The sequence below is a fragment of the Plectropomus leopardus genome, chromosome 3 (genome assembly GCF_008729295.1).
Source record: "Plectropomus leopardus isolate mb chromosome 3, YSFRI_Pleo_2.0, whole genome shotgun sequence".
Classification (NCBI taxonomy): Eukaryota; Metazoa; Chordata; class Actinopteri; order Perciformes; family Serranidae; genus Plectropomus; species Plectropomus leopardus.
The window spans coordinates 6,402,036-6,425,290 of record NC_056465.1 but is presented as its reverse complement, the minus strand read 5'-3'; the positions used below and the strand labels follow the sequence as shown (position 1 = coordinate 6,425,290).

Here is a 23,255-nt window from a genome sequence, read left to right as displayed (position 1 = left end):
GAATTCTTCCAGTTTTGAAATTGTTCAGTTCACAAAAGTTTTTTATGGGAATTCCCCCTCCCTGTTAATCTTGAGGACAGGGCTTCTTCATTTTTAATGTGAGAGAAAGTGAGCCAGCCGTTCATTAATAAACCAGTATGAGGGGAGCCACCATCAGACACAGAGCACACAGTGAATTAGGGCTGGGACAGATCAGTGAAATGGGATTTATAAAACGTTCAGGGAGAAGGAATAGAAGAGATTAATAAAGCAGGTAAATGAATTATTTCATTAACATGACCGTAAGTGAATACCAAGGACATATGGACAAACACAGTTTCACACACAGCCTCCGTCAGTCAGTGTGATGGCTGTTTCTAAGAGCTGCGCTCCACTTTGGTGTTTCATTCAGCAGGTGAAGAGCAGTTGTGTGAATGGATGTCTAATGTGCAGCCGTGTTGGAGGGAGACACAGGAGAGTCCCGGCTGCTTTTATAACTTGCCTCTCAACAGCTATTCAGCACAGCCGCCTGATGATTCACTGTGCATTCACAACCGTTTGACATCCTGCGTGAGTTTCGAGAGTACTTTTGTACCGCTGCAACTGAGACGATTCACACGCACAAAAACAAACACAAACACAAAAACAGATATGACTGCAGGCTGCAGCTGAAAGGATTAGCTGATTAATTGATCTGACTTAAAGTTAATTGACAGAACAGTTTTGATCATTTGGCAATCCTTTAAGTTATTGTTCAAACAAAAATGTCAAACATTTTTTCAGTTTGAGCTTCTCCTAGTGTGAGTTCTGTAACACAACCCGATCGCTGGAATAAATGTTGGCATTGTACATTTCTGCAAACCATGGAAATGTTACATTTGTACATTACAATGTAGTGGATATGTTAAATGTTTAAACAACGTTCAAACAATATTGTTTAAACAACACTGTGGTTAACATATGGTTAGATTAGGCAGTCACAAAAACAACTTGGTTATGGTACTTTTTGGAGCACAATCACAGCAACAAAAAAAACCGCAACAATAGGTCGGTTTCCATCACAGGTTTGCACAAAACTTAAGAAATATTTTTGAAGTGTCGATAAAATACAATAACGAGTTGACTGCGTTTCTGTTTAGTGATGTTATGTGACTTCTCCTCTGGTGATAACATCCCTGGAAGCATGGTGATGGATGTTCAAAACATTAGCAGGTTTATTTCTATTGTAGCCACCGCACTAGCCATTGTTATCTCCTATTGAAGGTGACGTAGACGTGTTTTAGGAGCGATAATGGAAAGGCAAGTGGCCATGTGGGATTAAGGTAAAAATCCACAATTTTACAGAGGAATTTTGAAGAAATATGCAATGCAGTAACAGCTCTTGTAGCTCCTGCTGCATCATGAGGGAGTCAGTTCCTACTGACAAGCACATAACCATAATATCATGTGACCTAAAAGCAAAAAAAGTGTTTCTATTGCAGTTTTGCGAAAAATACCACCTCATGACAGCGTAAAAACTTTTTAAGCTATAAATGTGAGTTTAGTTTCCATTAGACATATTTTATATTCACTTTGCACAATTTGAAGATAAATTAAAACTTTCGCTTTCATGGCACTATCCTGGCAGAAAATCCAGCAAGACATTGCTAAAAACACCAATACTTGTTGCCTAAAAAGCTTCTGGAAACGTAGCGATGATTAGCTAAAAAACAACTACTTTTGTTGTTTGTTGGTCTGGAGCAGTGATCTGCAGTTTGGCAGTGTCTCGCTAAGGAATCACACCTTCCACCTTTCCCTCCACCTCCCCATGACAGTCAGCTCATATACTCTGTCACTTTAGAAACTATGATACGTGTGAGCTTGTCCTGATCCTGTATTGTAGCTGTTTGAAGTGTAGACAGACTTGACTCAGTTTCCTGCACTCCCACAGTTTACCTTTTATTAACCAAATGCTGGAGTTGCCTAGTGATGTAGTTGTAGTTGTTGAGGTGGGTGTATCACTAAAGATAGGTAGTTTACTGAGGAGTGAGTGTATACTCTTTGTTATACTTGAATGGCTTTTTGGCTGTTAGGTGGTATCCTGTAAACAGTCAGAAAAAGAGGTTAGTATTCTATGTACACTTGTTTACACCTTCCACTAACCCCCCCCCCCAAAAAAAGTGGAACTAGACGTAGTTAGACATTGGCTTTTTCAGTATTGGCTGATATCAGTGATCTTATTTTAGGATTTATGTGTCTTATATCACTGTAAATAGAATGTCTTCTTCTGGATCACACAACAAGGAATCTGAAGACATCATGTTGGGATCTGGAAATGCGTGATGGCCATTTTTCACACAATTTTATCAATCCATTACTTTTTTAATCAGAATGCTGGAACCAGTTGAATCTTTTAATGAGAGCTAAAAAATGACTCAATGGATTGATCAATTTTACTAAATAAATGGCTTTAACATATAATCAATTTAAAAAATGTTGCTGATTACTTTTCTGTCTCAGCAATTTCACTACACAAAAAAGTATTTCTTATTTCATAACATAAGACAAGATAAGATAAGATAATCTCTTATAAGTCCCACAACGGGGAGATTTGCATTATTACAATAGTAAAGTGTTATCAAAGCAAGGTATGTACAAGATAAATAAAGCAAAAAGAACAATGTAAATGGTACAAACACGATGCAAAAACACGATGCAAAGCTCGACCGTTAAAAATATTTACACCAGTTGCACATGGATAATTACACATTATGATAAATTGCACATTATGTGTAATTTTGCTTCATATTGTGGATATTTACACCTGAGCAACGAACAAAGTGTTTGTCTGCCTACACTTTCATGAATAAAAAACTTAAAGTATGTACATTTCTGTACTCCCAATTCAAAGTTCTCAAGCTGCTTCCTCTTCTTCTGTTTTAACCCTTCCCTCCCCAGGAGCGTCTTCTAATGAGCCTACTGCCCAGGAATGTTGCCATGGAGATGAAAGAGGACTTCCTGAAGCCGCCTGAGCGAATCTTTCACAAGATCTACATCCAACGTCATGACAATGTCAGGTAAGTGGGGTGTCATGACAACTGTGGACGGCAGAGGTGTGCGGAGGGGCTGGAGTGTTTTGATCCAGGTATCACCTGCTGTGACGTCAAGGTCAAGAATAGAAGGAGAGTAATTAAAGTACACCATTAACGGAGATGCAATCAAACTGCATAAAGGTTAGGAAGAGAAAAGGGGTGGAGTGCTGTTGCCACCATCAGCAGGCTAGAAACTCTGCTCTGCTATTTGTGCTGTTTTTGTTGGAGACACATTTTTGAATCTGCATGAGAAATGTGTTAAACAAAGCTCTAATTGCAATATTATTTAGCAAATATTAAACCATTGAGGAGACAGCTTTTTAACTAAAGGTCCACTTACTAGCTTTGTTCTGGAGCTTTCTATCAGTGGAATAATCCATGAGAAGCTGACTCCTATATCCAAGGTGAAGAATGAACCAAATGCTCGGGTATTTTATATATATTATTATTATTTTTCTTTTATGACAAATTGATGCCACATCTGTATAGCTTTAAAGCCTACTCGTGACATTTTAACATTAAGTGTTCATTTTTACCAAGATACCTTGATTTTTGATTTGATTTGATTAATTTTAAACATGTAAAAAAGAAAACAGAGAAATGACTAGACAAACAAGCATGCAGACAAAAAAGTAAGTCAAACACATGATTTATTCAATTCATCCCCTTCTCCATAACACATTGAATTTTAATTAACCAGCTTCTTTATTAATTTCAAACAATACTCTACTCTGTATACTTTAATTATTTAAACATATATGCATACATCCATAGTACATCCAAAATTAAATATCTGCAATTTTATGTTAATATTTACAGAAAAAAGAACATAAAATAGGAGAAAAATAAATATTAGAGTTATTAGTCACATCCAGACATTTAAGAAATATGGCATTGTTGTTTAACAGAAATTAAATAACACATTTAAAACGTCTATTATAGATTTTTTTATACCAACAATATACAAAATGACAATGCGAAAGGGTAATGATGAAATGAAGAGAATAATCAGCATGATACACGGCTCCCTTGGCTTTACGGGGCTTTACAGTGAGTTTCATCTTATGGTTTCTATGCTGGCTGCAAGTTTACTGTTTTGGTTCATTTTCAGCGCTCTCATAGTGTCATTTATGGTCCCAGCAGGCAGCTGTCGTCAAGTAGCTCTGGCTTTAACAAGAATTTGGTGAACACGAGCCAAACACCTCTTGATTCCTGCACCTTGCATGCAAGAACTCAGCAGCTTCTGCCTGTTTATAGCTACATAAACTGGATATCTTTGGCTTTCGAACTACTCATCACACAAAACAGTATTTTTTACCAACATCTGGCATTTTTCATCTAACAGACAACCAGCAGCTCTTTAGCCCCTGTCTATGGAGTCTTGTTGGCCTTGTTAAAAAAAATTGGATGGAAATGAATTACATCTACTTTTACTTTTCGTTGTTACACCAAATTAAAAAAAATACATTTTAACATTCTGTCAACCAAAATTTGCATTATGCACCCATGACCTAGTGTAGTTTTAAATTTTGCCAAACCTCAACTGGGGTGGCTAGTCTTGAGTTTCCCTAGCTCAGTTAGGTTTTGAATACAAATTCAAAAAAAGGAGAAGCCTCTCAAGAATTAAGTAATCAGAAAGATGGAGCGATTTGTTTGCTTTCACCTCAAAAACTGTAAAGCCAAAGTACAAACAATATATATTATGGGTTTCTACAAATTTTAAAAGAATAAAAAATGTGGCCAAAAATGGCTCTTTTGTTAGTAAAGGTGGCCGACCCCTGATATAAACTTCCCCAGGAGTTTTGTTGCCTGAACTTCTGGTGCAACTGCGACTGTCTCACACCATAACCCACATGTTTAAAACTGTGACTGTTATTATGTCATATACTTTTATTCTGCCATCAATCCGTCGAGAAATGCTCCGATTTGTTGTATTCAGAAGTAGGAACATATAGGAACTATGTGGTCATATGGGTTGAAGGCATTGTTGATTAATTATTAATGTATTTTGCAAATTGATTAAACATATTTCATGAAGAAAATGCTAAACAAAAAAACATTCACAAGTTCTCTTATGGCTGTTGTGTCACAGTTTTACATCATTGTAAGTTTTTGACTATTAACCGCGCAAAAAAGCATTTTTGGGACAATCCTTTTTGGTTCCGAGAGCTTGTGATTGAGCTGTTTTCATACCAGAATAAACAACTGTAATCACTTTATTTATTGTTAGAAAGGAAAGAAGGGCAAAACGCCTTTCATTGCCCTATTCCTGTACATTTTTAGCAGACTTTTCAGTAGCCAGCCCTGTTGCACTTGTAATGGAGAAAGTATTAGAGAGTGTGAGAACCTGGCCTGACTTTTGGCTGATTACATTCCAGTGAGGCAGGAAAGAGAAATGGAGAGCTGTATCAGTGCTGCTGAGTGTGGGAGTGGAGGGCTAGGTAGCATGTCAACAGCACTCCTGTCAAGAGACAATCCTCTCCACTCTCCGTCTCTCTCTGTCTATCTGCTCGGCTCCCACACTCACCTACACTCGTGAACATCACCCCCCGTTCACCAGCCTTGCTGCCGCGCTGGCACTCTGCCAAACATCAGCTCCGTCTCCCGTCTCCAGGGAGCTGCTACAAACGAACGCATGCACCCGGGGGGTAGAAAAAACAAAAAAAAGCTTTATTTGGCTGAGCAGAGGCTCCCATCTGGCCCCCCTTTGATGTGGCCCTGAGAATGTTTGATCACATACCTATTTAGCTCCACCACCGGTCTGCTCTCCCCCACCCCCTCTTCACCCCCTCTGCCCTCCTCTCGCCTTCTCCTCCTAACCCACCACACAGCAGCACGACCTGCAGAACAGCGCCATTCAAAGACAAATCACACAACAGAGCTCCTCTGTCAAGCTGCAGACGTGATCCCGGCTTTGCATACATCAAGCTCCTGAGCAACTGTATCGCACTGCCAAAAAGAGCATGGCAACTCAGTCACGATGCAGAGAGATGGCCCTCATACTCCACTAGAGCCCAGTATTGAACCTCAGTACTTTTTGGATACCAACCATGATGTTTCCCTGACAATGAGTATCAAAAACTGTCAAGTACTGAGGGCTGGCATTGAATGTCTGGATGGATACTTGTTTACTTGATCTCTGATCAGAGAGTTCCTGGTTCAAAGCAAAATCTTGCCAATTTAACCCTTTGAACCTGACCTGTCATCAGTTTTCTTGTGCTTCGTTCAGGCACCTTTCACAAGTATTTGACCCCTTTGAATCTGAGCTAATTTTGTTTCCTTTACTCTGAAAAACATGGGGACAAAGGCAATGACCAACTTGGCAAGAAATATACAAACAAATGTAGGAAATGTATGGAAGCCCTAAGCGGACGTGTTTTTTTTTTTTTTTTTTACAAGCCCTTTTCTCGATATAACGAGATATTATCTCGTTATAACAAGATATTATCTCGTTATCTCGAGAAAACGGAGTTTGTTTTCCTGAGATATTATCTCGTTATCTCGAGAAAACGAACTTTGTTTTCCCGAGATATTAAGTCGTTATCTCGAGAAAACAAACTTTGTTTTTTTTTTTGTTTTTTTTTTAACTTTATTGAATGAACGTCAGAAGAAGAAGTGGCGGGTGGATGATGTGACAGCAGGTGCCGTGCGGTGTTCAGCGCGGACAAATGCGCAAGGTAAGATGATTATTACAGGAACACATCACCCAAATTCATCAGTAATCATAACTAGATTATTATACTGTTGCTCCGGTGCTTTTTGGTACGTGCAGGGGCGAGAACCTGCACGCATTTGTCCGCGCTGAACACCGCACGACACCTGCTGTCACATCATCCACCCGCCACTTCTTCTTCTGACGTTCATTCAATAAAGTTTAAAAAAACAAACCAAAAAACAAAGTTCGTTTTCTCGAGATAACGACTTAATATCTCGGGAAAACAAAGTTTGTTTTCTCGAGATAACGAGATAATATCTCAGGAAAACAAACTCCGTTTTCTCGAGATAACGAGATAATATCTTGTTATGACGAGATAATATCTCGTTATATCGAGAAAACGGCTTGTAAAAAAAAAACCCAAAAAGGTCCGCTTAGGGCTTCCGTAGAAATGAGTAAACGTGACAAGAAAATTACTTAGTTTTTAAAGAGAGAAGGTTTATTAGAAAATTATCCCCCAAAAAATAACTGGGAAAATGTCCAGAAAACAATATTTCCAATTCTAATATTTTTATATTTAAAACTGTGTTACAAAAAATGATATGCAATGAATACCTGTGCATTTTTCAGCGCTATTAGGTCGTTTTCATGTTTGTTTTTGGTTTTTGTTTTTTTTTTTGTCTTATTTTCAGGCAAATGCCAAGTTAATCAACAACTTTTTAAGTTACAGCTTTGCTAGCTTAGCCAACAAGTGAGCTGACTGATGTGCATCAGGCACACCGGAACGTAGGCTCCACCCCCGGGTGAAACACCACTTTTTTAGAGTCTCAGCTGGATGTTTTATCAGGAGCAAGTAGCTCAGAGCTCCTTTGTGCTTCAGTGGCAGAAGGAAGCATGTAGAATGGGCATCAGGTATGCACTTGATGTTTTAATTCATTTATAAGCTTGTGTAACATTATAAATAGCGAATATTTGCTTAGCCAGCTAGCATTATGTTCCTGTTGTCTCAATGAATAAGGGTTTAAGGTGTTGTAGAGGAAATTGCAGTGAATACTGGCTGCTTTAAAACTCTAATTTATCAATTAACGTTTGCTTGCTAAGTTAACGTTGCTAGGCGCCACAGCTTATAGATACTAAAATGTGCAAATACTAAAAGTAGATGAAAGCTACTTGGAAATAACAATATAGACCTACATTTTTTACTGTGAGTTGTTAAGACTTGGGGTTCCCATGCCTTTTGCCATTTCTGCTGCATCACTTTAATGTCATAACTCTGCAACTCAGGTGATATTTTCCCAGATTCCCAATGGTGTCATTGTAACTTGTAAATATGACATTTCAGGCAGCATTAGTTGTGGAGGAGGGTCAGAAAACAACCATACAAAGTGAGCACTAATATTTATTCTTAACCTTGGGTGTTACAATGTCCCTTAGGTTAGCATGTTAGCATGCTAACATGTGCTTAGTAGCACAAAGTAGACCTGAGGCAGGTGAGAATATCCTTTGTTTTGAAGATACTTTATGCATAGGACAAATTAACATTTTGGCCTGATGATGACAGTGGAGTAAAAGTTAAAAGGACAGTTCACCCCCACATTAAAAATACACATTATTCCTGTTAGTTGTAGTGCTATTTATCAATCCAGATTGTTTGGGTGCCGGTTTTAGAGTGTTGCAGATATTTGCCGTAGAAATTTCTCCCCTCTGTCTAATATAACGGAAATAGATAGCACTCAGCTTGTGGTGTTAAAAGTGCCAAGAAAAAAAAACATCTGAGAAACTCAGCAGCACTGTCTCTTTCCAGAAATTATGGTTACTCAAGATAATCCACCGACCTTGTTGTGAGCAATTTTACGTGGGAACTATTTTCTTTCTACCAAACTACATTGTGCATCTACGCATGGACAAGGTATGAATCATGTGTTCGTCATCCTAGGGCACATCAGAGCCCCTGAAATATTGGCTACATTGTTGTAAGATCAAGTGCTGGTAGGTTCAGAGGATGGGGAAATACCAACTGTGATATATATATATATATATGATAGGAGCTTCAGATGAGAAAATGCACAAGTTCTCTGAGTTTCAGCCTAAAAGTATTATTTTGCTCTCAGTACAAAAAGTTATACAAACATTTGTTTGAAATATTACCTAGCTGTACACACAGCTTTTAGCTCTGTTGTATTTACTCCACTGGGAGCAGTAATTTTTTACTGTAGGACTGAGAGTCAATAAGATCCATAGCACCTTGTTTTGTTGCCATCTGGCCTCGGAGCAAATGAATGAGGGGCTAAGTAGCTTTCAACACCTTCTTCATCCCCTCTACAGCAGCTAGCCAGCAGCAGCAGGCAATTTAGCTCTGTAATTGATTTAGTGGTTGGCCTAAAAGACGCTTTCACTTATCAGGGATTGGATTATGGTACTCTGCTTCACTTTTGATCGCCATTAGCCAATTTCTCCACTCCAGTGTGATGTGTGGGTATTTAGTGTCAGCAGAGGAGAAAAATACTTGTTTGTACAGTCAACATACCCTTGTTGTTTCTGTAGAATTTATGTTTTTGTGTGTTTTAGGATCTGTGAAGTGTTTTCCTTTTGTACGTCATGAGAAAATCAGTTGTCTAGACAAGTAAACCTATTAAAGTCATAGTTTGGGATTTTTGAAGTGGGGCTGTTTGAGATACTTAATTACAGTCAGTTTGTTGCATACAGTAGCTGGTGGTCGGCGCGCTCCTGGTTTGCAGGAGTGGACAGGTTGAGCAGCCCCCCGCTCAGAATTACCCTGCTGTACAGAGGGGTTGTATCAAAACATGTTCTAGCCAGTTGAAAAAAAAGCCTGCCTAAAAATACAATATCAGTCTAAATGGACGCTGTATTGAGAGTGTTTTCAGCATGAAGTTTTGTTTCAGTCGGATTGTGTAACAGCCGCTAACAGCACTTTCTGACCCAAAAAGCTGACCGGCGGCGGATGAGAAATGTAGTGCCAAAGGAAAAAGGAAAAAGACGGTGAGGTAAAGCGGTCAAAATACTCTAAATATAGCTTCCACTTTGACTGATATTGAGTTTTTAGGTAGGCCTTTTTTAAAGTGGCTAAAATACATTTGATATCAACCCTGTGGTGTGTGCGCTCCGTTTGTTTCTGCAAAACAGGGCCACGTCTACTGCCAGCTACTGTATGCAACACACTGACTATGTATAAGTATTTCATACATCACTTTAAATTCAAATAATATTTCATTTTTCTCTCTCTTTGTCCTTCGACAGCATCCTGTTTGCAGACATTGTGGGTTTCACCAGCTTGGCTTCTCAGTGTACTGCTCAGGAACTGGTCAAACTGCTCAACGAACTCTTTGGGAAGTTTGATGAACTGGCTACGGTAAGAACTCTCCCCTCTCCCTCACAGATACTCCTCACTTCATGTGCTTCATTATGAAAAGAATACGCTGAAGAAATAATCCATACAGTGTGATCAATGTGCATCCAAATCTAAAGACAAAAACATCATGTTTCTGGCCACCTGATGAATGTAAGGCAAACATGTATTCTGCTTTTAGCTCTGTTTCCAGTCTCCACCAACTCCTGAGAGGTTTAGAGTAGGTTTTAATACTAAAAATCAAGGTTGATGATGGCCTTAAGATGAAACCAAAACTGTACAATTGCAGACTGTTAAGTATAAACAATGAGCTGAAAGATGCTCTGTAGAGCTGAAGGGAACTGCTGAGTTGAGCAAACAACCTTTTTTGCATTACTCTTAGTAATTTCATCTATTATTTAGTGACTTTGGCAGCTGCTAATATGGATATAAAACAGGGGTAGGTATAAATCTGACAAAGAAAAAGCGCAGAATTTGTAAAAACACCCTCCTCATGTAACTCTTCCCCTCTGTGTTTTCCACTCATTGATTTATCTAATCTGATTCCAGTGTAGAGCTGTGCACAGTTCATTGGTATAGCCCCCCCATGCCCTACTCTCTCTCTCTGTTTATCAAACCTTAACTGACACAAGAATTAGCTAGCTAGAAAACCCACCCTCCCCGTTACTGTGGACTGCTTCACTAAGGGAATATCGTGCACCAGCTCCGGAAAGGACCCTCAGTAGGCAATTGTAGCTTAAATTTGTGTCTGGATTTGTGTTGCTGCAGCAGCTAACTGGTGGTCAGTCCTCTGAGCTGCTATCCACTTTACTCCCAGCGAAATGGTCTACAGCCGTGGACAATGAGATGGAGGACATACTGTGTTTCGACGCCTTAGCTCACATTAGCTGCATAAGAAATACATGAAGCTGCAGCTGTGAGCTTTTGGCTCCAGTTAGCAGAAAGCTAAACTATTAGCAAATTTTCCCATCATCTCTGAAATGCTTTGTCAGTATTGACAGATGTTTTATTTGTCAGACTCTCTTTTAGACTCTCTGTTTGATATCTCCACCTTCCTGTTTTTGGGTTGATTTGCAGTGTTGTTGCCAATAGTGACTTTCTTTGCAGGGTTTTCCACCATTCAGTCAGGCTTTCACAACAGGGACACACACACTAATTTGCATTTGTAGCCAGTAGGTGCACCCTCACTCTGAAATTACCTCTGATACGCCAAAGTCTCCTGTCGTGGGCTAGATTCTCTAAAGCCTGAAAACAGAACGAAGCAGAAGTCTAGTTTTCTTTCAGTTCTAGTAAATTACATTATGCTGAAAGTTTATTGCAGGATTTTTGTTTAATGACACAAAAATAAAAGTAGCTTCCACAGCTTTAAAGAATCATGACCAGTCTATGTACTAATAAAACAAAAGTAGTGGTGGATATTGTATGTGATAGCAAAATTTTTTGTAAATAACCTAAAAGATATCTTTGGGATCACTGCAATTTCTTTCTACTTTATTTCTTTTTTATGCATATCTAATGAGCACTGTTGGAGGGAGCTGGAGAACAAAGATTTTCACTGCCAACGACCGCTCCTCTGTAATTATTGTGCCAATGGCAATGAACAACTTGGAACTTATCAGCTGTTAAACACGCTGATACTGAAATTTATGATGTATCAGTCAAGCTCCAGCGTACTCAGACTTGGTTTCAGTAGGTTAAGTGCACAATTTGATGCAACTTAGCTTAACTAGCTGCTGGTGGCTCTAAACAGTTGGTTGGCTGTTTATTTCTCTGCAAAACAAAAAGCCTCCAAGAAAATGAAGTGTACTATTTAGTCCTGGAGCTCATTTCTTATGCCAAATCGTATATTGATCCAATGGTGGAAGTAAAGCTGGAGAGGCTGACTGATGTGGAGGAGGAGGAGAAGGAGGAGGAGGTGATGATGAAGGTCAAGAAGGAGAAGGAACTGGTAGAGATCGTGAACCGTTTTTTAGACAGAGGGGAGATAAGGTCTGAGGAGGTAGAGTTTTTCTCTATATGTGTGTATCTGTGTGTGTGAGCACTATAAGGACTACTGTACTTGATAAAGACAGAGAGAGTGTGTATGGTAGCACACGCACGCACACACACACTGTACACTGTGTCACTAAGCCTGCGGAGCGTTGTTCTCCGGGAAAGAAGATTAGGTGAGTGATAGGTTATCTGCCGCCAGACTACTATCATATTAATACTGCATGAGACACACACACACACACACACAGAGAGTTAAATAACCCACATGGTGCAGCTGTAAAAAAATAGTATTGCATAAAATCTCAAAGCTTAAGGTCACTAATCACCAGCACTGAGGCTTTCTACTGCATCTTACGGTCTTCATCAGCGGATTGAGTCAGTTCAGTTTTTATCCTTGTGTGACCTTAAATATTTAAGTACATTTGATTTGATAAAATTACTTTTGATTCTTAAGTAAGTGCATATCAGATACTTGAGGACGTTTACTCAAGTAATTTTACTCAAGTATGGCTTTCAGGTACTTCATCTACCACTGGCAGCTAAAGAGCCACATTTTTGTTTTGCAGGGGTTGAGTTAAAAGGAATGATAATTGACTTATTTCAGCACAACTCTAGTGGGATGATAATGTTGGATGATGTTAGCTGTCAGTTTGTTTTGATGTTTTTCTGCCCCCCTATGCCCAAAAATAGAATGATGCATCGTTAAAAGTGACCAAATTTAGAGATTCTGGATGTGCAAACAGGTCATTGCTAACACCTTAGCCACGAAAACTTTATGATACAATTTAATGTCAAAGATGTGTGTCTCTTAGGTTGTTGTTAGATTCATCTGCCCCCTAAAGGCCAAAAAATCATTAATGCAGCTTTAAAATAGAATATTAATGTACTTAAACAGATGGAATTGTACCCTTTTTCGTAATAACTGAATGACTGAGCGATTTCCCTTATTTCTTGTTTTTCTGTCACAGATTTGGAGTTTGAGTTATTTATTTATTTAGATATTCATTTAAATGACAACAGATTTAACACTTTTGGGTTATATTTCTAATGTAAAACATTGTTCAAAAGAGTAAACATTGTACAGTTTCATTAAATCCACAAGGTAACATTTTAAACATGTCAAATGCTAACCTGTTCTCAGTCCCATGCTGACAGTTACCAAAACCTTTGTTACACCCCTGAAGCATGTGTTATCAATGCACAGGGCACCCTTTAAGCGCCTCGTGTTTTGGGTTACAATAAGTACATTTGTTTTAGAATATGACGCAAATGAGTCACATGAATGATGTCAGTGCGCTACAACCATAAAGAAATTATTACGTAATGTTAAAGCAATGGTGACTTTGTTTCACACGGATGTAGGTATGTAAGTTATGTTGCATTCGATGAACAAAACATTGACTTTTAGTTTTATACAGAACACAAACTCTGGGTAAACTCAGATTTTGTAAGAACCATTCACCTCCCCTTCTCCCCTTCCCTCCCACTCTATGTGGACTTCTTGCTCCATGTGTCAGCTGCTCTCAGGTATTGGAACACCTGATATGACATGTTGAGGGAGGTCACAAATGGCGCTTTTGCACTACATGGTACCGGCTGTACTCTACTCTACTCTACTCGCCTTTGGCATTGGGTACTTTTCTGGGGGTCGTTTTCCATTAGAAGATAGTACCGCCTCAGTGTAGCTGGTCGTCATAGCGATGCTGTGAAACACTGCCGTGACGTCAGTTTCAACGTGACACACAAATACACACAGGGTTCGAATTACACAGTGGCTTTTTGGGGGAGCCCCATTTTCGGTTGCACACCACTACTAAAACATGTCACATGCACAAAGTGTACGGTATATACTTTACCACTGTAAGCAGCTAACACCGCCAGAAACATTTCCTCTCTCTCTCTGTCCCTTCTGTTGGATGTTGAGGAGTTCAGGTGACTACGTAAATGTAGGAATCTGAATGCAGCAACGCTTCACGCACAGATGGCCGCAGCAGAGATATACACAGTAAATAGTGGAGACCATGCGCACACAGACTCGCACTCGCTGGGTACGCTCACCAGCCAGCAAGGTGAGGAACATTTGCATCTCCTCGAGCAACCACAGGGTAATCTTTCCGGTTGCCATTTTGGGAAAAAAAAAAAAAAAAAAAAAGATAGAAAACTGCAGCCACTACAATAGCTTGGCTGTTTGCACTGTTCAGGGTATTTTGTGCGTGTAGCTCATTGATGATGCACTGACGCAGTGACGTTTCTCTCTGACCAATCAGTGGTCTGCAGTGTGTCCACATCACCTTTTAGTACCTCATAGTACTCGGTCGGCTGCTTTTGGGACCCCAGGAGAGCAGGTGCTAAAAAGGCGGTACCAGGCACCAGGTACTTTTTCCTAATAGAAAACCAAAATAAGGTGAGTAGAGTAGAGCCTGTATCATATAGTGGAAAAGCGCCACAAGTGTCGGTATTTGACAGCCTGGGGATGAAACCGTCTGCAAATTTAGGTTCATACGTAGATGCACATGTGCTAGTTTTGCTCGGAAAGTGACCTCCAGTTTTCTCTTGAGACGTTTACTGTTTCTTTTAAAAATATAATAATTACTTTTTGGATGTTATGATTTTAAATTATTACGTTGTGATCATAAAAAAGATCTCATCAAGAGCTTTCCAATGATGTATAAAAGTCACTCTCGCCCATAATGCGTGCCACTTGCCTGACCTCTTCTTCTACCAGGCCAAGAGATCTCTTCAGACAGTTTACTCTCTGCGTTCTACATACACACACACGCACACACACACACACATATTGCACACACAGAAGTCACATGATCAGCAGGATTATCCCTCTTGAGTTCATTCTGCATCTCAGCAATCAGTCATGGCTTAACACAGGCAGAGAGAGACAGGAGGGTGGGGGGGGGGCAAGATACAAGGTGATATGTGGCTTGCTATCAGTGCTCCAGCACTCAGAAAGCCATTATATGGAAATCGTGTGATGAGGATATATATATCGTGTGCATGTGTGTTCGTGTGTGTTTGTGTGTGTGTGGCTGCAGCTGCAACCTAATTGAGATTTATACCCAGTCGTGTTAGCAAGGGAGAAATTCACTTTCAAACCGGCTCTGTCGCAGCCACTGAGCCTGTCAGACTGCTGTATGCTACACAACACATTTATTCCCCCGCAGGCTCAACCTAAACTTAACTATAACAGACACATACGCCCAACTTAAGCCTGACCTTCTCATAAACATAACAAAATGAATCGAGTCAAATCGAGGACACAGATTTTCCCCGCAATTAGACAAACCGTCCCCAATCAGCTGGTTCAAAATTCCAAATTTGTCTCCAAAAAACACACACGGACAGCTATTTCCTGAGACATGGCTTTCTGTAAACTGATCTCCCTCTTTCCTTTTCACACACATACACACACACAAACACACTCTCAATTTCTCTTCCTAGCGCTGGGATAATCATCCACGTTGAATTCTCATATCCTCCCACGCCAGAATCTTTCTGCTCCCGTGAGCAGAAAACCAGAGCACCCCTTCTCCTCTCTTCTCATCTCTGCCTCTTACCCTGCAGTTGTCATGAATCCTCTGTATTTGTGTGTGTGTGTGTGTGTGTGTGTGTGTGTGTTTGTCACTCAGAGGCTGCCTACAGGCTAAGCTTTGTAGGGTCTACCTGTACAATTTTCTGATGACTGTGAGTGATACAGCGACAAATGGAAACCCTGTGTGTGCAGCTGAGCTGAAGTACCTGTACAGTATGTTTGCATGTAACCATGCTGCTGTTTATACTTTTCTGCAGGTGTGTTTGTGTGTGTAATCATGTGTTGTGAAAGTGTGCGTGTGTGTGTTGGCGTTTGTGTCATCGTTGCAGAGTTTGTGCACAATGTGCACTGTGACAAATAGCTGATCTGTCTGGGAATGTGTGGGCGGGATTCTACTTCAAGAGCATGTCGGAGCAATTAGAGTTGGCCTCAACTGCGCGCGCACACGCATACACACGCGGCTGCACAAGCACACTCATCTGATTTATATGAGCAGATATGCAGCTGAGACATCCATGCGGTTTCTGTACAGTCAGATCTCCTGTAACAGGAGTGAAATACAATCATCTTTAAGTGTGAGTAACTTTCAGCTGTTGGATGTCGAAATGGTTCACAGATGTACATCATGAGTTCAAACTTTTGCTTCTCTCCCATGAGAGACTATTTGGAGTCATCAAGTTCTGCTTTTCATCAGCAGAAGAATAGGTTTAAAAATAGAAACTGTCCTGTCATAATCAGTAACTTGTGGCTGGGCATGAAACACTGTAAAATCTGTGATCCAGATCCAAAGAATTCGATCCTACTGTCTATAATAGACAATTAGGTTAGAGAAAAGTCTATGAGTCTACAGCCATGCTAGTGGAACTGTGCACTAAGCATAGTGCTTGAGGCTAAATGGTAATGTCGTAATGCTGACATGCTCACAATGTCAATGCTAACATGCTTATGTTAAGAGGGTATCATTTTTTACCATGTTTAACATTTTAGTATAGCGCGTGAGGTAAGGACAAAAGTCAAAGGCATATTTTGCACATTTTTAACTTCCCTCCATCTAATTAATGTCTAAATCTCTCTGTTTTAATGCCATGTTTAGCTGTAATAGTTTTTGAACAGGAAGTGGCTGCTGTGCTGCTTACTGCACAGTGAAAACAAAGGCTGAAAAAACTGAGATCAAACAGTAAAAGCAACAAGCGCTGATCAAATATAAATCAAAATTCGGCTACTGAGTTGCCTATATCTTACCTCGAATGTTTTCAGAAACATATTTCAGCGTGTATATTTTAACGTAAAGTTGAACTGTAATACGAACAGCCAGCTTAGCGGGGTTCAGTGGGGGCGTGTCGTCCAGAACAGTCTATGGTCTGGTGAGGTTGTAGGTTTTCTACCCCTTGGGCAAACGTGGATGCCGCAGTTCTTTTTCTCTGTTTTCTCTGGTCGTGTAGCATCGATTTCAAAAGTATTCTTGTCTTTCTACTGCAGACAGCCTGGTTTCAGGAAAAGACCATCTTCCCAGTGCTGAAGTGTTTCTTTAATTGGTGACGAAACTAAACAATTCATCCTGAATCTCATTTCAAGGCAGTCCATCCAATAGTTATATTTCAGTCTAAACCAGGTGTTGGACTGACAGACTGACATTTCCATCCCGAAAGCTACGCCGTTTGTGACTGCGTCTCTACTTCAGTTATTGTCACTGTAACCATTATAAACACATTTAGTATAAATGACATTCTGGGGGTTGTTTCAGATAATCATCTGTTCGTCTGTCTCTCTGTGTCCATGTGCAGGAGAATCACTGTAGGCGGATAAAGATCCTGGGGGACTGTTACTACTGTGTGTCAGGACTGACCCAACCCAAGGCAGACCACGCCCACTGCTGTGTGGAGATGGGACTGGACATGATTGACACGATCGCGTGAGTCCCACACACAAACACAAGTCCCTCTATCCCCGCCTCTTCCCCTCACACACACACACACACACACACACACACACACACACACACACACACGCACACACACACACACACACACACACACACACACACACACACACACTAACATCATCTCTTTAACATGCATCTGGGCGCCCACACATCTGTCAGGTCAACACACGAGGTTCAGTCTTATCTGCATGAACACCATGAGCTGAGAAAGACTAAATTTTTTTTAATCAAAACTGTAAATTATAACTGAAAACTAACAGAAGTGGGAGGCTTTTGTTTTGCTGAAGCTGCTGTTACTTCCAACATTAAATTTAGATTTTCAGTACAGACTGTCAGTAAGCAGAATATGCCATAAACTCGTCAGTATTTCCAATCTCTTAATATTTGCCATTGTTTGACTGCAATTTAAGTAATGTTTAATTTTGTAACGCCTATAGGAGGTGTTCAGCTGCAGCTGGCAGTGGTAGGAAAAGTACTTTGTACTTAAGGGGACTATTAACCCCCAAATCCAAAATACATAATTTTCCTGCTTCCTTCCTAGTTATTAATCTAGAACAGTGGTTCCTAACTAGTGAAATGTGGTCTGGAAGTGGGTCCCGTGTCCATTCTGAATGGACTGCGAGTGACTCGCGAGTCGGGACCATTTCAAGTTTGTGAAAAACACACTTTATTTTGAAGTACAGTAATTTTGCAGTGCAGAGCTTTTATTTTGAAATTGGGTTTCCTGCTGTAGAGTGAGAGAGCTTTTTTGGGAGAGCAGTAACTATTTTATTGCCCTGCTGTTGGTATTGTGCGGCTTCTTTTTTTTTTTTTTTTTTCAAAATAAGAATAGGCATAAGGGACTGGAGCCAGTGGCTGGACCATTTGGGAACCACTGATCTAGATTGTTTTGGTGATTCTAGATTGTTTTGGTGATTCTAGATTGTTTTGGTGTGAGTTGCAGAGTGTTGTTGATATCAGCCATGGAGATGTGTACCTTCTCTGCAATAGAACTATATGGCATTGGGCTTGTGAAAAAAAAAAAAAAAATTGTAAAACTCAACAGTAATGTCTTAACCTGCTTACTTAGAATAATCCAAAGACCTTGTTGTGAGCAGTTTAATGTATGAACTATTTTCACGACACCAAAGGAAGCGTGCATCTACTGCTGGCTCACCTAGCCGTTCGGCCATTAATGAGTACATGCACACTTAAAATAGTTCCTACATTAAACTGCTCAAAAACTGGTCTTTAAAAAAATGTATTGAAATCAAATTATTTGAGAATTTATGAAAATATGTTTTGTTGAGTAAAAATACCAAAAAAGGTCATTCACTTGCCCTTATTAAAACACAGAGTGCAGATTTGATGCATGAATGCTACCTTTGAGTACTGTATATTCATACATTGATATTTCTGAATGTTATTTGAGTTTTAAAAAGAGATTTAGATGAGTTTAAACTAACTTTTAAATATACGGAAACGTAAATATCCAAGTTTTCTTTCAAACTGTTAGGGGGCAGACTTCCAAACATTTAAACTCAACATGGATGCAACATGTGTTGAGTAGTGGTCATACATGACAGAGGAGTTCAGCAACAAGAGATATTTTGTTTCGTTTGGACACAGAATAGTCCTTTATATTGACAACAGATTCAACGAATTCAATTTGTGACAATTTGCAATCACAAAGACACATATACACCCTCCACTTCCCCCCAGCGGCATATTGACACACACACACACACACACACACACACACACACACACACACACACACTCATACACAGAGAGCTTTTTCCTCATTTCTGTGTGTGAGCCCTCGTCTGTCATGTTCTTTCCCTGCTGCTCTGTCTGAGTGGATGGATGCTGCTGTATGAGTCCTTTATCTCAGAAGACAGGTGCAGCCATACACACACATCCCTGTGTGTGTGTGTGTGCGCGTGTGTGTGTGAGACATCCCTCCTTCAGCCTGATGGGCAGACCACGTTTTCTTTTACCTTGTAAACATACACACAAAATATAAACATATGTTCACAGAGACTCAGGCATGTACACGCTCATTTTTCTAGTTTGGAACAGTTTTTATTTTGAGGATGCATTACAGGGTTCTATATATTATTTTATTAAAACTACACAGGTCAGCAGCCCAGCAGATCTGTCACTCTCCACCCAGACATTGAAAAACAGTGTCATTTTTAACACGCATATGGATCCATTTCAACTGCACAGTGATAGATAAGTCATTGGATAACTGTGTCAGACTGTCCAAACCCGAGTAAGTTTGGCACTTTCCTAAGAAAAAATAGCAACAACAATACTGCCATGTGAGAATGTGTCTGTACACACAGAGAGGCTTTGAGATAATTACTAACATCAGCATGCTAACATGCTCACAATGACAGTGTTACCATGCAGTGGTGCCCCTAGAAAGTTTTTATAGGGGTGACCAGATAGGGACCGTGAAAATCTTGGGGTGGCACACCAAAATCAGGAGCCAAAACTGAATTTCAGGGATTTTATATGCTGTCGAAATATAGGCTAGCTAAAAATTGTGTCAATATAAGTGTAAAGGAATAACATACTGAGTTACTTTAGTTTCTTGTGTTACAGTTAATATTACGAATTATCTGATGTGCATAGACTCATACCTTATACAGTTAACATTTTGAATTCCAGCGAAATTCCTTTTTTTAGTGTGTTATGGATCTTTTTAGACAGACAATACAATTTATAAAATACATTATTTTTTATAATTTCAGCACTTTTCAAGATGGTTTTCTCTTTCTTTTTTTTTTTTTTTTACCTTTCTTTCTCTTTTTTTCATATTCTCAGGTAATTTTCTTATAACAATATCACTAATTATTTTCATGTTAAGTTGCTCCTTACCTACTCCCCATGTTTTTTGAGGGAAATCAAACCAAGTTTCAAGAGGATAACCCTCTACCCCACCTACCCTTCTACCTTTAGGTCCGTGGTGGAGGCGACGGAGGTGGATCTGAACATGCGTGTTGGTCTGCACACAGGACGGGTGCTGTGTGGCGTGCTGGGCCTCAGGAAATGGCAGTATGACGTCTGGTCAAACGATGTCACACTGGCAAATGTGATGGAGGCCGGAGGGCTGCCTGGGTGAGTGCTGACTCTCACACCCACTGAAACTGGACTCGGAGCGGTCACAGTGCAAACACAAATACGCAATACACATACACACTCACACATTTACAGTATCCCAGCAACAGAGATAGAATATAGACTCGTGTGTATCCAATCACAGGTGGGGAAATGTGCTCTCTCTATGTACAGCATGTACACTACATTTATTTTCATAGACTTGTCAAATATTCATTTAAACGCACAAGGCTTGACAAATTCACAAAATTCACTTAATGCAGTGGCATTGATTTCTAATAGTTCCTGGACAACAATGAAGTTTGATGGCAGAGAGATATACATAGTGCTTATTCGTAGATTCTGTTTATTGTTGGTTTTGATCTTTTCGTGCACTTTGTAATAATAGTAATAGGGTAATAGTCACCTTATCTCATACAAGTTAGTGGGATTGAATCGTTTCACTTTGATGCAGTTGTGATGATTTTATTTTAAAAAGGACAGTAGCTAAAAATAAGACGGACCACTCGTATTTAATTAGTACTTCATTCAGGAAAACTCATGTACAAGTAACAAGCTGATCTGCATTTAAAAAGCTCTGAAATGAGGTCATCTCATTGGCTCAATTTAAACTTGTTTCAAGAAAAGTAATAAGATTTTAGGACTCGTTACCACATTAAATGAGTCGTTAGGATGAAAATTTCTTCACTGTAAAGAATTCTGAATAAGCCAAGGGGCTATTAGGCCAATGGAAATAATGAGAAGGATAATGATTTGAGACCTTAGTGCCAGACTTTTATATCTAACTGCCTTGTGTCCTCTGCTCTCCTTGTGCTCCCAGCAAGGTGCACATCACAAGGACCACCCTGGAGTGTTTGAATGGAGACTACGAGGTGGAGCCCGGCTTCGGTCACGAGAGGCATGCCTTCCTCCAGAAACATCACATAGAGACATTTTTCATCGTGCCATCACACAGGCGCAAAGTACGTCACAATCATTTCTTCTCTTTTTGCTTTTTCTCTCTCTTACGCGACAGGTGACACATCTATCAGTGTCATAATATTTAATCCTCTGCTGCAGAGAGGGAGCTAGGCCATGTGTTAAGCTGGCACACACATGGCTAGTATCACTGTCTCACACTGACTGTACATGCGCACAAGAGCGAGTGTGTGTGTCTTCTCATTGCATTTTTAATCTGCAGCTGCTGTATTTATGTGAATACGCACGCACGCACACACGCACGCACACACACAAATGCTTAATATCTACAGGTTTTCTAATGTTGCATAGTTTACTGTAAAATCCCATTCAAACCGTCTTTATTTCCATGAATCAGACAGCCTCCCAAAGCACATAGAAATTCATGCTCTTGTCATGTCGTCCTTTTTCTCCTTGAATGGATAATGCGTTTTTTTTAATGTAGGTCTCTTATGGAAGAAACTTGAACGTTAGTTTCCAGTATAATAAACTGTAAGATTATAGGCAAAAAAGGCTGTTAATGATAAGTTTTGAAGTTTAATGTAGTTTAAATTAGGGCTGTCAGCGTTAACGCGGGACGTGATTAAGGTCTGTAATTAATGCGTTAATATTTTTTTTAATCACGTTAATTGCCAGCCGACATTACCATCTTTAAGAGGCTGTACTAGGTTTAATTTTAAAGCTAGAGTGATGCTGGTAGTATCATATGAAACTAGAAGACCTGAGGAATCCAGTGGTACCATGTCATGCTAACTTCTCAGAAATGTAGCAAAATGCTCCAAATTTAGGAAAAAAAAGGCAATGTAAAAAATGGCATGGCCATTTCACAGAAGTCGTTTGACCTCTGACCTCAAAATATCAGAATGAAAATGGGTTCTGTGGGAACCCATGAGACTCCCCTTTATGGCCATGCCCATATGAGTCCCATGCAGTTTTTTTTTGGTGTCATGTGGTTCGTAATCAAGACAGTTTGGTAAGAATCGCTTCACCTTGTTAATATGGACAAATTGTTTTGAAATGCAAAATAATGGAATTATAAACGTGATTAAAAAGTCATGGGCATGTCTTAGCCCCCTCCTCCTTTCATACTTTTTTTGACACCTCAGGAAGGAGGCACTCAAGCCAAAAGTGGGGAGGTTAGTTACTTTTTAAATGTTCTCAAAGAAACCGTACACATATTCCAAACATGAGGGAGGCTATTTCAGAAAGTAGAAATGAACACATAACGCATCCTGGTTGTAGTTTGATGAGGAACTGTTAATGTGTGAGTGATCTGTTACATTTTCAGTATGTAAGGAGATAATATATGATGTCAAAATCAAACCTTTAACTGCTTTCTGTACCCCTTGGTAGCCTTTGGGTCTTTCTTTCTTTGCTGTTCATCTCATTATCTTTGTCCCCATTCTACAGATCTTTCCAGGTCTTATTCTGTCAGACATCAAACCAGCCAAGAGGATGAAGTTTAAGACGGTATGCTACCTGCTGGTGCAGCTCATGCACTGTAGGAAGATGTTCAAGGCCGAGATCCCCTTCTCCAACGTCATGACTTGCGAGGATGACGACAAGGTATTTCTATGTAATCTCATAGAATATCATCTTTTTTATATGTTTGCATGCATGTATGTGCACCATTACTGTAC

At 39.8% G+C, this 23,255-nt stretch overlaps 1 protein-coding gene across 1 annotated transcript in view; it reads left to right on the top strand.

The window, feature by feature from the left end:
* LOC121941164 (adenylate cyclase type 1-like) overlaps nucleotides 1–23,255 on the top strand; it is a 57,554-nt gene that overhangs the window by 5,133 nt on the left and 29,166 nt on the right. Inside the window, exons 3-8 of the mRNA XM_042483889.1 lie at nucleotides 2,917–3,035; nucleotides 9,964–10,075; nucleotides 17,393–17,520; nucleotides 20,500–20,658; nucleotides 21,479–21,620; nucleotides 23,026–23,181. Of these exons, the coding sequence (XP_042339823.1) occupies nucleotides 2,917–3,035; nucleotides 9,964–10,075; nucleotides 17,393–17,520; nucleotides 20,500–20,658; nucleotides 21,479–21,620; nucleotides 23,026–23,181 (816 nt within the window). The remainder of the gene's footprint in view (nucleotides 1–2,916; nucleotides 3,036–9,963; nucleotides 10,076–17,392; nucleotides 17,521–20,499; nucleotides 20,659–21,478; nucleotides 21,621–23,025; nucleotides 23,182–23,255) is intronic.